The 15000-nt window shown below is 43.6% G+C and overlaps 1 protein-coding gene across 2 annotated transcripts in view; it reads left to right on the top strand.

Moving 5' to 3' along the window:
• The window catches only part of LOC138970929 (myosin light chain kinase, smooth muscle-like), a 181263-nt gene that overhangs the window by 59352 nt on the left and 106911 nt on the right, over positions 1–15000 (top strand). The window contains exon 1 of one of the 2 annotated variants that reach the window (XM_070343511.1): positions 6989–8362. The exons of the other annotated variant lie outside the window; for it this stretch is intronic. Coding sequence (XP_070199612.1) covers positions 8322–8362 — 41 coding nt within the window. The 5' untranslated portion in view covers positions 6989–8321. Of the gene's footprint in view, positions 1–6988; positions 8363–15000 lie in introns of those variants that run through there. 2 annotated transcript variants of the gene reach the window in all.

Raw genomic sequence — 15000 nt, 5'->3', positions numbered from 1 at the left:
CCACCCTCAGTGCCCAAATCGCCTACCACGTGTGGAGACACGGCGCTTGTTAGTGATTGGCCTACACAGTCACGTGGGTTTGTTTGCCGCAGTATTTCCAAGGAAAAGCAAACATGATCTTCGACACACCATGAAAACCCGACAGTGTTATTATCGGAAGTCGTCTATTGTGCTGAACGACACATGATATCCGGTGGTCTTATGTCAAAGGAGGCATGATGACGCGAAGCCTGCTCAGTGATGATTTTAAACACATTTTAATGTGAGCAAGAAAACAACAAACTGGAAATACCAATGTCCGAAAATGTTACAATAAATCCCCTCTTTCTCTCTCTCTCTCTCTCTCTCTCTCTCTCTCTCTCTCTCTCTCTCTCTCTCTCTCTCTCTCTCTCTCTCTCTCTCTCTCTCTCTCTCTCTCTCTCTCTCTCTCTCTCTCTCTCTCTGTCTGTCTGTCTGTCTCTCTCTCTCTCTCTCTCTCTCTCTCTCTCTCTCTCTCTCTCTCTCTCTCTCAGCTTTACATTCATTTAGAATTTAGTAATTCGCCTCTTGTGCCACATATTTGGAATTGGCGCTTTTTTCTCTGCAACTGGAGAAGAAATTGAACATACGTATATATATGCCGCGAGTCGGCAAAGACTGAACAGATTTGCCTTCGCCGGAGATTCACAATGCTAAATTACAAAGCCTCTTGTATGATGCAAATAACTTGAAAATGAAAAGTAAGTTTATTCGTCTGAAAAAAATGAGATGCTGCTCCCGAGGGCTTGCAGTAGGTTGCTTCGTCTTGGTGGTCTGTTCATAAGGCACACAAAAAAAGTTGTATGGTTCTGGTCACCCGACCCTACCTAGTTTTTTCCAGCCGACCCTAGACTTTTTTTTATTGCATTTGTAAAAAAAACACACAAAAAAAGCGTCAAAACGAAAGTAACAGACGGCAGACGACACAAGGGGGATAACCCCACATCCCTTTTGTCTCATTCCGCCATCCAGACCATTCAGACATGCATCACTGATGTTAAATCTTGGATGGTCGATAACAAACTTAAGCTGAATGATGATAAGACTGAAGTCTTTCTGTGCAAAAAGAAGAACACTACATTTCCCTCTCCCCAACCTGTTTCTGTTCAAATAGGCAACACCGACATTCTTAACAGCATTATAAATCAGATCTATTTTATTTTCTTCAAAATATAGTCAAACAAAGAGATTGCTGTCTGTGCACTACGTACATAATACCGGACGAAGATATAGATTGAAAATGGCTTGAATGCCTGAGAAAAACGAGGCTGGATGTCTAAGGGGGGACCATTATAGAGCGGTTTTTGCCACGAATTGGTCCCCCGGGGGACTACTTCAGAGGGGGGACCGGACCGGATCCTACACCGGGTCCCCGGCGCAGCCGGGTATTCGGCTCGACTTCTTCCCGGCGAAGCCGTACCCGGCGAAGCGGGTATTCATCTAGTCTTTATATATATCTATATATATATACACGACTAGTGTCTGTGTGTCTGTCTGTCTGTCTGTCTGTGTGTGTGTGTGTCTGTGCGCGATGCGCGGCCAAGGTTCTCGATGGATCTGTTTCAAATTTGGTGATCATATTCAGGTACACCCTGGACACAACCTGGTCGATGAGATATTTCAACACGTGCTCTCAGCGCGCAGCGCTGTGCGCGCTGAACCGATTTTGTTTTATTTTTTGTCTGGATCCACTACCAGTAACTCTTCCTTATCTTCTCCAGTGTTTTCAGCCGCGATTATCTCCCTTCCTCCGTGTGGCGTCAATCCATAGTCCTGTTACTACGTTACTATTTTTAGAAGGTCACTGCACGTTACTATTTTTAGAAGGTCTCCAGTGTTTTGCGCGTTTATCTCCTTTCCTTCGTGCGCCGGCTAAGCCGGCGTACACACACCCGGCAAAGCCGGGTCCCAGGCGCAGCCTACTTCTTGCCGGCGAAGCCGGTACCCGGCGAAGCGGGTAATCATCTAGTATATATATATATATACGACTTGTGTCTGTGTGTCTGTGTGTGTGTGTGTTCGCGATGCACGGCCAAAGTTCTCGATGGATCTGCTTCAAATTTGGTGGGCATATTCAGGTAGACCCCGGACACAACCTGGTCGATGAGAATTTTCAACACGTGCTCTCAATTTTGGTTTTTCTGTTCATCTTCCCAGATCCATTCCCAGTAACTCTTCCTTATCTTCTCCGGTGTTTTGCGTTTATCTCCCTTCCTTCGATCGTGTGGCGTCAATCCATATTCTCGTTACTATTTTTAGAACACAACGCTCAATCCATATTCCCGTTACTATTTTTAGAAGGTCACTGTCCCGGCGAAGCCGGGTATTACTCTTCCTTATCTTCTCCAGTGTTTTGCGCGTTTATCTCCCTTCCTTCGTACGGTGCGGGTCCCCGGCTCTACTTCTTCCCGGCGAAGCCGTACCCGGCGAAGCCGTACCCGGCGAAGCGGGTATTCATCTAGTTTGGCGATAACGGCACAGTTTTAGATAATCTTTGTTTCCTCGCTAGACAATGCCCCACTTTCGGGGTCACTTCTTGCACCTCTTTTCACATTCAGTCCAGTTTTGACTAAATGTTTTAGCATAGACAGGGAATCGAGACGAGGTTGGCGGTGTGTGTGTGTGTGTGGAGCAATTCAGAGAAAACTACTGGACCGATCTTCAAAACTATCTGGGGATATAAAACCCAAGAACTCTAATGTAAAGTTTGATGACGATCGGTCCAGTCACACACACACACACACACATCTTTTTTTCTATAAAGCTTCTATATATATATACGACTTGTGTGTGTGTGTGTGTGTGTGTGTGTGTGTGTGTGTGTGTGTGTGTGTGTGTGTGTGTGTGTGTGTGTGTGTGTGTGTGTGTGTGTGTGTGTGTTCGCGATGCACGGCCAAAGTTCTCGATTGATCTGCTTCTAATTTGGTGGGCATATTCAGGTAGACCCCGGACACAACCTGGTCGATGAGAATTTTCAACACGTGCTCTCAGCGCGCAGCGCTGAACCGATTTTGGTTTTTCTGTTCATCTTTCCAGATCCATTCCCAGTAACTCTTCCTTATCTTCTACTTTGTTTTGCATTTATCTCCCTTCCTTCGTGTGGCGTCAATCCATATTCCCGTTACTATTTTTATAAGGTCACTGTCCACAACGCTCAATCCCTATTCCCGTTACTATTTTTAGAAGTTTTCCTTCGTGTGGCGTCAATCGCGTGCGGTGCGCCACTCACCCGGCAAAGCCGGCGTCAGTACGGTGCGCCACTCACCCGGCAAAGCCGGGTACCCGGCGAAACCGGGTATTCGGCTCTACTTCTTCCCGGCGAAGCCGGCTACCCGGCGAAGCGGGTATTCATCTAGTATTAACTAATTCATGAGTTTGATCATTAAAAAAAACTCAAAAAAAGAATTAAAATTTGAGCAATCGATCCAGATAGATATGTTCTGTTTGGATAAAAAAAAAACCAAGCTCATAAACTTAAAAAGAATACAGAAAAGCGCGCTTTCCTATTATGCGCTGTTCGCTACTGTGCTATACTGGCTTGTCACATGTTTTCTCCTGCATGTATGTCAGTTTTTAGCACAATCATATTATTTCAATTTTGAGAAATTTAGAATCTAAAAGTAAGTACTCTTTTAAATGCACGCACGCACGCATGCGCGCGCGCACACACACACACACACACCATCACCCGGCCCACCCCACCATCTTCCGTTCATGACATTTTCTTGCCTCTGTGTTTTCCTGGTCGGATAATGTGACAAACAAGTACGAGACAAATAACTATTGTCACGAAGGTCATGGTCTTATTGTGTAGTGTTTAATTTGGTGGGGTGTGGATTTTTTTTACAAAATCGTGTTCCTATTCACACACATGCCAACAATTACAGAAAGTTGTTACAAATGCTCACATGGTCTGCTCCCTTACTTGTCACTGCCACGTATAGTTTCCGCATCAGAACCAGGTCATGCTAACTGTGGTTGCCAAGCGAAGGTCATAGGCGCAGGAATCTGTTTTTGATGTATCGTGTATTTTGGTAACCGTTTCTAGCAACAGCAAACCACACTTCTCCTCCTTTCTTTATCGGATTGATGCATGTCTTAGCCTGAACGCTCGCGAGAATCTGCGATGACAACGAAAGGATGCATGTGTTCATGGAACAGATCACTGATGCATCCCACTTTTACCGTGACTTCGCACGGTAAGACACACAGGCGCATGTTCTCATTTAGCAATTTATTAAGATGCGTCCACGGCTCTCTCACTTGGCTAGCCACACAGGCGCATGTGTTCATTTGGTAATTCAGATTCATCCCACTTTTACTTGGCCGCTAGATGCACAGGCGCGTGTAGTGTTCATTTAGCAATTCAGATGCATCCCACTTTCAACCAGGTAGACACACGGGCGCATGTTATTTGGTAATTCCGATGCATCCCACTTTCAACCAGGTAGACTCCCGCAGTGGGGCACTGCGGTTATGAAATTAAAGGCCCCTCCTGTTCTTGGAACCGCAGGAGCTTTCTAGTTTGCTGTTAGGTAGATTTTTGGTTCCTCTTTCCTGTCATGCTCTCTTTTTCTTCATGAATTCTTTTCTTTTTTCTGCCTTCTTGCTCATTCACCTGTATTTTTTCCAAAAATCTCTTCTCTTGCCGCTTGTCTCGCGATTCATGTCTAGTTTAATCTGTTAGTGTTCTGATGTAAGTCCAGCAGTAGATAGGTTAAGCCTATTTTAACATACTGGAAACTGGTAATCTTCCAGTAGGTATTAATTTAGTTTTACTAAAGCCTGCTGGGACACAAGTAATGGGTTAGTGCATTTGTAAACAGGAATCGCTTGACAAGTGGCCCCCTTCATCCCCCCTTCCCTCGTCCTGATATGGCTCTGCGTAGTCGGCTGGACGTTAAGCAACAAATAAACTAAACTAAAACTAAACAAACTAGGTAGACACACGGGCGCATGTTATAGCATGTTATTTGGCAATTCAGATGCATCCCACTTTCAACCAGGTAGACACACGGGCGCATGTTATTTGGTAATTCCGATGCATCCCACTTTCAACCAGGTAGACACACGGGCGCATGTTATTTGGCAATTCAGATGCATCCCACTTTCAACTAGGTAGACACACGGGCGCATGTTATTTGGTAATTCAGATGCATCCCACTTTCAACTAGGTAGACACACGGGCGCATGTTATTTGGCAATTCAGATGCATCCCACTTTCAACTAGGTAGACACACGGGCGCATGTTATTTGGCAATTCCGATGCATCCCACTTTCAACTAGGTAGACACACGGGCGCATGTTATTTGGCAATTCCGATGCATCCCACTTTCAACTAGGTAGACACACGGGCGCATGTTATTTGGTAATTCCGATGCATCCCACTTTCAACCAGGTAGACACACGGGCGCATGTTATTTGGCAATTCAGATGCATCCCACTTTCAACTAGGTAGACACACGGGCGCATGTTATTTGGTAATTCCGATGCATCCCACTTTCAACCAGGTAGACACACGGGCGCATGTTATTTGGCAATTCAGATGCATCCCACTTTCAACTAGGTAGACACACGGGCGCATGTTATTTGGTAATTCAGATGCATCCCACTTTCAACCAGGTAGACACACGGGCGCATGTTATTTGGTAATTACCACCCCTTTGAAAGACTGCTTACAATCTGAGACAATGATCACCCGCCCACCCCACCCCTTTGAAAGACTGCTTACAATCTGAGACAATCACCCGCCCACCCCACCCCTTTGAAAGACTGCTTACAATCTGAGACAATCACCCACCCACCCCACCCCTTTGAAAGACTGCTTACAATCTGAGACAATCACCCGTCCACCCCACCCCTTTGAAAGACTGCTTACAATCTGAGACAATGATCACCCGCCCACCCCACCCCTTTGAAAGACTGCTTACAATCTGAGACAATGATCACCCGCCCACCCCACCCCTTTGAAAGACTGCTTACAATCTGAGACAATGATCACCCGTCCACCCCACCCCTTTGAAAGACTGCTTACAATCTGATACAATGATCACCCGCCCACCCCACCCCTTTGAAAGACTGCTTACAATCTGAGACAATCACCCGCCCACCCCACCCCTTTGAAAGACTGCTTACAATCTGAGACAATCACCCGCCCACCCCACCCCTTTGAAAGACTGCTTACAATCTGAGACAATGATCACCCGCCCACCCCACCCCTTTGAAAGACTGCTTACAATCTGAGACAATCACCCACCCACCCCACCCCTTTGAAAGACTGCTTACAATCTGAGACAATGATCACCCGCCCACCCCACCCCTTTGAAAGACTGCTTACAATCTGAGACAATCACCCACCCACCCCACCCCTTTGAAAGACTGCTTACAATCTGAGACAATCACCCACCCACCCCACCCCTTTGAAAGACTGCTTACAATCTGAGACAATATGCTCTAAAAAAAAAAATTAAAAAAAAGGAGGGATTTTTAAAATGGGGGAAATTCACAGACGCTGAGAACCAAACATCAAAGAAAATAACAAGGTCTTAACAGGAATGAAGTCTTGTATCGGGTCCGGGGTCGGTGTCTTAGAAGAGAGGTACCACTGTACTGTCACATACGCTTAATTCCCATTAACAGACACACCCCTACATGTATGCAAATATGGAAGGCACTTTCAATTTAATGTATCTCTGAATACACTCGTCTTACCCTTCTTAAAACACAGCCACTGCCTGGCGTGTTTGTACTGCACCCACCGAAGCTACACGCTTCACAAAAGAAGATTTATATGTATCTTCTCCTTTACTGTACAGGTGTGAGGGGGGGGGGGTCATGGTTGGCAAACACCGTTGAAATGGATGGGTCAACAAATAGATATCGCACTCGCTCACCGGGAGGGGTGGAGTTGCAGGTAAAAACTAAGTGCGAGTGTGAATTTACGTGTTATGGTGAGGCGTCTCGCGATTTGGGTGTATAAGTGATTACTCATCGTGTCGTTCGTGAAATTAGTTGATTTGTGAAACTTGTTTTCAAGATCATAATTTGTTCAGGTTCACTATGTTTGATAGCAAATGGCATACTCTTCGTAGACTTGTGTTAAGATTAAAATTATTGTTTGAACGCGACATTCAGGTATTCGACTTTCAAACGCGGTGTTGTGGTAGTCTTTGCAGACTGCAAATACTTCGCGCGCTGTCTTCGTTTACGTTTCTGTCCTATGTTTTCGCTTCTTTGACTTGAGTGAGAAATCGGGCACGCGTTCGCTAGATTACAGATTTCAGTTCCTAAATTCGCCCGTTGTTTGTCTGTTAGCCTCCCGGATAATTACAAGTATTGATGAAATACGTCGATTTAAGAATCTGGACTCCAACGCAGAAGTGTTAGTTGACAGGAACCGTTATTCTATTTACACAGGTATAATTAATCAGCAAGTGCATACATTAACCTTAAGGTATTCCTGGTGTGTGTGGTGACATAGTTACAAACACGAGACGGAACTGTAGGTGATTTAACCCGGGTTTTTTGCCACGATTATCCCCTAGGAAAACACCAGCTTATTCTACCTTAAGTGCAACCTTTTGAAGCAGGCGACGAGGAAAGAAGAAAAATAAACCAAATCCGGTTGAGGGCATGAAGAGTTTATCAGCGCACGTGTGTCTAAAATCCCTTAGACTTCTTAGGACCGTTTAATTCGCCAAAAACTTGATCAAAATGGCTTCTTCGCGACTTTATCTTTAAATTGCTACGTAAGCTTGCTCTGAACGAGAGTTGGGCATTGGAAAAGTTAACTAGGATTGAATGAAGCATATGTTAAAGGGTAAACGATCCAATAAAACTTTCAGCAGCTAGTTTCGGTGAATTAATGTACATGTAAAAGGCTGTCAATTTCAAGCTTGAGGGATAATGGCGGTCTGCGTAATACGTTTTTCGCTTGGGTTTTGGTTTTGTTAACACAAAACGACATGTTCAGATATATATCTGTGACGACAGCCAGACGGATTTGTTTTGTTTGTTTGTTTGTTTGCTTTACGCCCAGCCGACCACGAAGGGCCATATCAGGGCGGTAGCCAGACGGGTGATTGTCGAGAAAGGTGTATGTTTCAAGGTTGAACGATTGTGACAGAGAACTTTGCATGGGAAAACCGGTATGACTAAATATAGCGTTTTAAGAGACTAAGCAGAGCAAGGAATGATTCAGATCTGCACCTCTTAACTCATTCCTCCATGGAGACAAGGACGGAAACAAAGGAGGACAGATTGTGTGAGCTTGAGACAAGCAGGAGTAACACTTCACGACACCAATGGATGACAATTGTGATCTGAGTGTCAGCTTCATGGAGGGGTAAGTTTTACTTTTGACTTTAAACAGTGGACTAAACTGGCAACATGATCTGGGCCAGTATGATGAGAAGTTAGTGCTTGCATGTGCATGATGATGAAGAGCACGTGTGCCGTGGTGCTGCTTTCGACGTCGGGTGCACGGTCTTAGACCGAGAGCAAAATAACCAATCCGCAATCGGAAGAGTCCTTCGTCATTTAGAAAATAGTGGTGGTGGTGCTGCTGAAGCTGCTGATGACGTTGTTGATGATGATGTTTTCCTTCTTCTTCTTCTCTGGCTCCGGGGGTGGTGCGAGGGGGAATATGGGAGGGGGGGTGGCTGGTCGGGGGGGAGGGGGGCACTGATTAATGTCAGTGCCCGCGCTGTTAAACACATTTCTTTTAAAGCAGCGTCTATTCTAGGAATGGTGTACCCAGGTATGCTGTGCACTGCGCTCGCTTTCCAATTTGACCATAATGTGGGAACAGGTATACAATATTTTATCCCGTCCCTGCAAATCAGATAGCAATTTGACCACCACTGAGATAGACAAGTATGTATCTGATTAGTCAAAATGCTGAACAGTGAAATAGTAATGATGCCTGTTCCAAGTTTACAGATGCTTATGTCGTTCTTACACGTACCGCGTCATGTTCAACTTTCAGATCATGCTGCCGTATCGTTTAAAGCATGATTAAGATACATGTATAAGGACGACAATTATTTAGACGTGTCTGTATGCTTGCTTGTCATGTCTGCCATGTCTTGTCTGTCATGTCTTGTCGGTCTGTCTTGTCTTGGCTTGTCTTGTCTTGTCTTGTCTGTCTGTCTGTCTGTCAGTTGGACTGCGGCTCACCCACCTATATGTGTGTCAGTCTTGTGGGAGAAGATACGTTCGCAAAAAGCTGGAGGTTTCGTCTCTCTCTCTCTCTCTCTCTCTCTCTCTCTTTCTCTCTCTCTCTCTCTCTCTCTCTCTCTCTCTCTCTCTCTCTCTCTCTCTCTCTCTCTCCCCCCCTCTCTCTCTCTCTCGCTCTCTCTCTCTCTCTGTCTCTCTCTCTCTTTCTCTATCTCTCTCTCTCTCTCTCTCTCTCTCTCTCTGGGTGACAAAAAACAAATGACGCCATTTTACGTTCATGGCTGACCTGTTCTTTCCACAGCTTACACGACCCCCTCTAAAAATGAAATCTGGGAAACTACCTGTGATCTATGCAATTATGACAAGCGTTTGTCGCTGTTCACTATAGTACAGGCCATTGAAAAATATGCACCTTACCCCGCCAAACACAAATCGTAATCGAATCTGTCATTGGAGGGTGGAATTCGTACTCTTTTCGACTGGTTGTTCAGAAACAAGTATAGTATCTTCGATGCCCGGAGAAATAAGAGTGCCTGCCGCTGTTATGTGGGCCTACATTTAAAACAAAACAAGTCGCGTAAGGCGAAAATACAATATTTAGTCAAGTAGCTGTCGAACTCACAGAATGAAACTGAATGCAATGCAATTTTTCAGCAAGACCGTATACTCGTAGCATCGTCAGTCCACCGCTCATGGCAAAGGCAGTGAAATTGACAAGAAGAGCGGGGTAGTAGTTGCGCTAAGAAGGATAGCACGCTTTTCTGTACCTCTCTTTGTTTTAACTTTCTGAGCGTGTTTTTAATCCAAACATATCATATCTATATGTTTTTGGAATCAGGAACCAACAAGGAATAAGATGAAAGTGTTTTTAAATTGATTTGGACAATTTAATTTTGATAATATTTGTTATTTAATTTTCAGAGCTTGTTTTTAATCCGAATATAACATATTTATATGTTTTTGGAATCAGCAAATGATGGAGAATAAGATAAACGTAAATTTGGATCGTTTTATACATTTTTATTTTTTGTTACAATTTTCAGATTTTTAATGACCAAAGTCATTAATTAATTTTTAAGCCTCCAAGCTGAAATGCAATACCGAAGTCCGGGCTTCGTCGAAGATTACTTGATCAAAATTTCAACCAATTTGGTTGAAAAATGAGGGCGTGACAGTGCCGCCTCAACTTTCACGAAAAGCCGGATATGACGTCATCAAAGACATTTATCAAAAAAATGAAGAAAACGTTCGGGGATTTCATACCCAGAAACTCTCATGTCAAATTTCATAAAGATCGGTCCAGTAGTTTAGTCTGAATCGCTCTACACACACACACACACGCACACACACACGCACACACACACGCACGCACATACACCACGACCCTCGTTTCGATTCCCCCTCGATGTTAAAATATTTAGTCAAAACTTGACTAAATATAATCACATTGCAGTGTGTGTGTGTGTGTGTGTGTGTGGTGTGTGTGTGTGTGTGTGTGTGTGTGTGTGTGTGCGTGTGTGCGAGTAGGAAGGATGCTCTTCGTCTTGATACGCGCTCATGTGTTATTTATTCATGAACTTTTATATCATGCCGGTGTGTTTTTATACGCACTTAATCTGAGGATATTTTATTGGTTTTAAGTTTAACTAAGATAGAGAGAGAGGGCGAGAGAGAGAGTGTGTGTATGTGCGTGTGTGTGTGTGTGTGTGTGTGTGCCGTGAGAGACTGCTTAGGATTTTTAGATGTGTTTTAGTGCAACTCTAAATTCTTAGTAAATGTGATACGGTTTAGTGTTGTTAGTTTTAAGTGCAATCCTTAATTCTTAGTAAATGTGATGTATTTTATGTCTGTGATCGCCTGACACTGCATGGCAATTTTCCTTGTTTTTATAAGGACAGTCAAATTTTGAGTCTTGAGTTTGAGTTGAGTCTTACTACCAACACACAAAAACAAAGGACTAAACCGTTACAGGTGTGTCCACGCAGACTGTCACATGAAAGCATCTTTCCACTCAAACACACACCAACAATCAACAGCCTGGCTGCTTCAAGTCTAAAGTGGGCTTTTTTTTAAGTCTAAAGTGGGCTTTTTTTTAAGTCTAAAGTGGGCTTTTTTAAGTCTAAAGTGGGCTTTTTTAAGTCTAAAGTGGGCTTTCTTAAGTCTAAAGTGGGCATTTAAGTCTAAAGTGGGCTTTTTTAAGTCTAAAGTGGAAATTTTTTAAGTCTAAAGTGGGCTTTTTTAAGTCTAAAGTAGGCTTTTTTAAGTCTAAAGTGGGCATTTGAAGTCTAAAGTGGGCTTTTTTTTAAGTCTAAAGTAGGCTTTTTTAAGTCTAAAGTTGGCATTTTAAGTCTAAAGTTAAGTCTAATGTGGGCATTTTAGGTCTAAAGTGGGCTTTTTTCCAGAATGAACCAATATTCCTTATTAACACATGTCTAAATGACTTCGAAATAAAATCTCACTCTGTGTGTTCACGCAGAGGTCTGCTCTTACCTCACGTGAAAGTCTCGACAGTTAGGTCGTATGTGGTGGAGTACGTCATCCCGTGCTTTTAACCATGTTTTATTCCTGTTTTACATGGTCATGCAATGCACATTATTATAAAGTGAAAACTACAACAAACCAAACGGCTTATGGTGGTGTCTTTAAATCAAACTTACAATCAGAATTATAATGTCAATGATGGCAGACAGTCGGGTTATCACTCAATGTGCAGAATCGCTTTACACAAAATGTCATCCAAATATAGAAGGCGTCTGTTTGTGTTTGCGTGTTTTTGTTTCTTTCTGTGTCGTTCTCTGGAGAATGAATGGGGAAAAAAATTAAGAAAAAATTAAAGTAAATAAAAAAAATTGAATTAACAAAAACAAACCAAAGCAACATGATCCTTTACACTGGAAAAAAATGAAGGACTCCGACTTCCCTCTGTTACTCGATCCTACCTTCACAAAGTCAAGACAACATCTTTTTATGGAGGGTACAAGATAAGCCGGTACGAGTATACATGTTGTTTTTTTACATCCAGCCCTACAACTGTACCGTATATATGTTACAGTTAATCTGTGAAACCAGGGAATTCGTGTATTAACTAAACTATTTTAGGTAATACATGAATTAACTGTTTTTTTCCCGTCAGTTAATTCATGTATTACCTAGTTAGTACACGTATTCCCTGGTTTCACAGATTAACTGTAACATAATAATTATATACAGGTACAAAGGTGAAGTGTAGTTCACATCACAACTGGATATTCATTGGGATTACAATCATGGTTAAACAGGAAAAGACTGATCAAGAACTTTTTCCTGGTTTTACAGCGCCTGTTCGCCCCTTTACTCTTATGCAATGTACACCCAACTGTGACACAAAGGTACACTAAATTACAACATGTCGCTTCCAATCCAACTTGATTTGCGAGCGGCAGGACCCCACATCAACGCTAAATATGCCGACAGTTGTGCACACACGAGGGGCCAATTTGGTCCGTCAGGGCGTCGGCCTTTGAAGTTATAGAGAAACCCCTGACCTCGAAAAGTCTGTCTGTTTCAGTCAAGGGGTGGGAGCTATATGGGGAGGGGGGATGTTGGGTAGTGTGGGTGTGAGTGGGTGTGGGTTTGTGTGTGTGGGGGTGTGTATGGGGGGGGGTGAAGTGTGGGTCTGTCTGTGCGTGCGTGCGTGTGTCTGTCTTTCCGGCTGTGTCTCTTGGTATGTGTTTAGAGAGAGTGAGTAAGAAAGAGAGAGCACATTGACCGATCTGTCTCTTTCTCTTTCTGTGTGTGTGTGTGTGTGTGTGTGTGTGTGTGTGTGTGTGTGTGCCTGCCTCTCTCTCTCTCTCTCTCTCTCTCTCTCTCTCTCTCTCTCTCTCTCTCTCTCTCTCTCTCGGCTCTCTCTCTCTCTCAGTCTCTCTCAGAACGGCGTGCGCGAAACAGACAGACAGAAAGAGAACGACCCAGAAAGCAACAACAACAAAAACACGCAGAAACACACAGACACCATAAATCCATCCGTTACCCACTAGCACCGTCCTAACCGTCTTCATGCCGATAAGACCATTAACGCCCAATCAGCCCTAACACGCGGAGCAAAGGTATGCACTGCACACTGCAATTGCCAATTACACCGCGGTTGGGCAACAGGTAAGCAAGACCTTAAGGTGTTACGAGTGTGTTTGAGTTGCGGTTCTTGCTCATGTTTATACTCACTGAGTTACTTCCCTTGGATCTGGATCTAGATCTGGATCTGGATAACCCGCCTGGGTTGGTGGTTTGCGGGTGCGAATGCGTATACGCACGGTTCAGTGTGCTTTCGCGAAAGGGTGTGTCATATGCACGGCTAGAACTAAGATACTTCTTGATTTCAGTAAATAGTTTCATTACATGTCAACTAGTTCGTTTTTAAATGATTTTTTAGAGATCGCCAAATGGTATTGTGTGAATAACATCATTCGATCGATTGTACGTGTTCTGCGCGAACTTAGAATCCGGTTTCATTCTAGAATGGACCGGGTCCAGGTTGGAATTCTAACCCTGCGCAAGTACAGGGGTGCCATTCTAGAATGAAACCCTTGAATAAAGGGGGCCGTAATGTTTGTAGGTAAGACAGAGTTGTCTTCCCTTGAATTATCTCCACCTGCACCTTCCCTTTGATAAGATGGGGCTGATTTGTCTACCCCTGAAAAAAATCCTTTGGCGATCTTGCGATGTCATGTCATGTCAAGAAAGTTGACACTCCTGAGTACGCAATAAACAAAGGCAGACCATAGCAAGGGGGACTACCAGGGCGGTATTGTTTGCAGGGCAGTTGTTTTTGTGATGAGAGCCGGTTGCGGCCGCTTGCAATGTCAGCGCTGTCTCCCTCTCGGAAATGTCTGGTTTTTTGACAATTTTTTTCACAGACAGACAGACAGACAGACAGACGGTCAGACCGACTAACCGACAGACAGACCAACAGAAGGACAGAGTGAGTTATAGAGCTGTTGTCACAGGTTTAAAAAAAAGTTGACATTAACAAAAACAGAAATCAACAACAACTTTTGTCTGGTTTTATAATATTATGGGAAAAACATTGAAAGCAATTCATAGTAGTAGTACTACCACAACAAATACTCTCAAAGGGGAATTCCATGCCTAAAAGTTTGACAGTTTTTATTTAATCTATCAGAATCCCTACCTTCCAAACTGTGATATGCCCACGTTTCAAACTCTTCATGTATATGAATAAGATTAAGTCAGTCCGGAAATTTCCGTTCGTAGCGATCAGTGCTGAGTGTCTCTCAAAATCGTAATCACTTTCAGAACATCACATCACAATCCCAATTCACGATGTCTTTGAGTAAAGTGTAAAAAACCCGAAAAAAACCCCAACCAAACACACAAAAAACAAAAACAAACAGAAAATCCAGTTACAAGCGAGATCGTCAAAACACTGTCAGTCCGGAAATTTCCGTTCGTAGCGATCAGTGCTGAGTGTCTCTCAAAATCGTAATCACTTTCAGAACATCACAATCCCAATTCACGATGTCTTTGAGTAAAGTGTAAAAAACCCGAAAAAAACCCCCAACCAAACACACAAAAATCAAAAACAAACAGAAAATCCACATTTGTGGCTTTGGCTGTGTGATAGTCTAACTGAAATGACTATTCCAACTTGGACCCAAATTCCAACCTTGCGCAGGGCCGATTCTAGAATGGACCAGCAACAAGGGTTTCATTCTAGAATGGCACCCCTGTACTTGCGCAGGGTTAGAATTCCAACCTGGACCCGGTCCATTCTAGAATGAAACCGGATTCTAAGAACGCGCAGAACAT

This window comes from Littorina saxatilis, linkage group LG7, assembly GCF_037325665.1.
Source record: "Littorina saxatilis isolate snail1 linkage group LG7, US_GU_Lsax_2.0, whole genome shotgun sequence".
Taxonomy (NCBI): domain Eukaryota; kingdom Metazoa; phylum Mollusca; class Gastropoda; order Littorinimorpha; family Littorinidae; genus Littorina; species Littorina saxatilis.
Note: the sequence above shows the minus strand (reverse complement) of the source record. Positions and strands in the feature narration are given on the sequence as shown.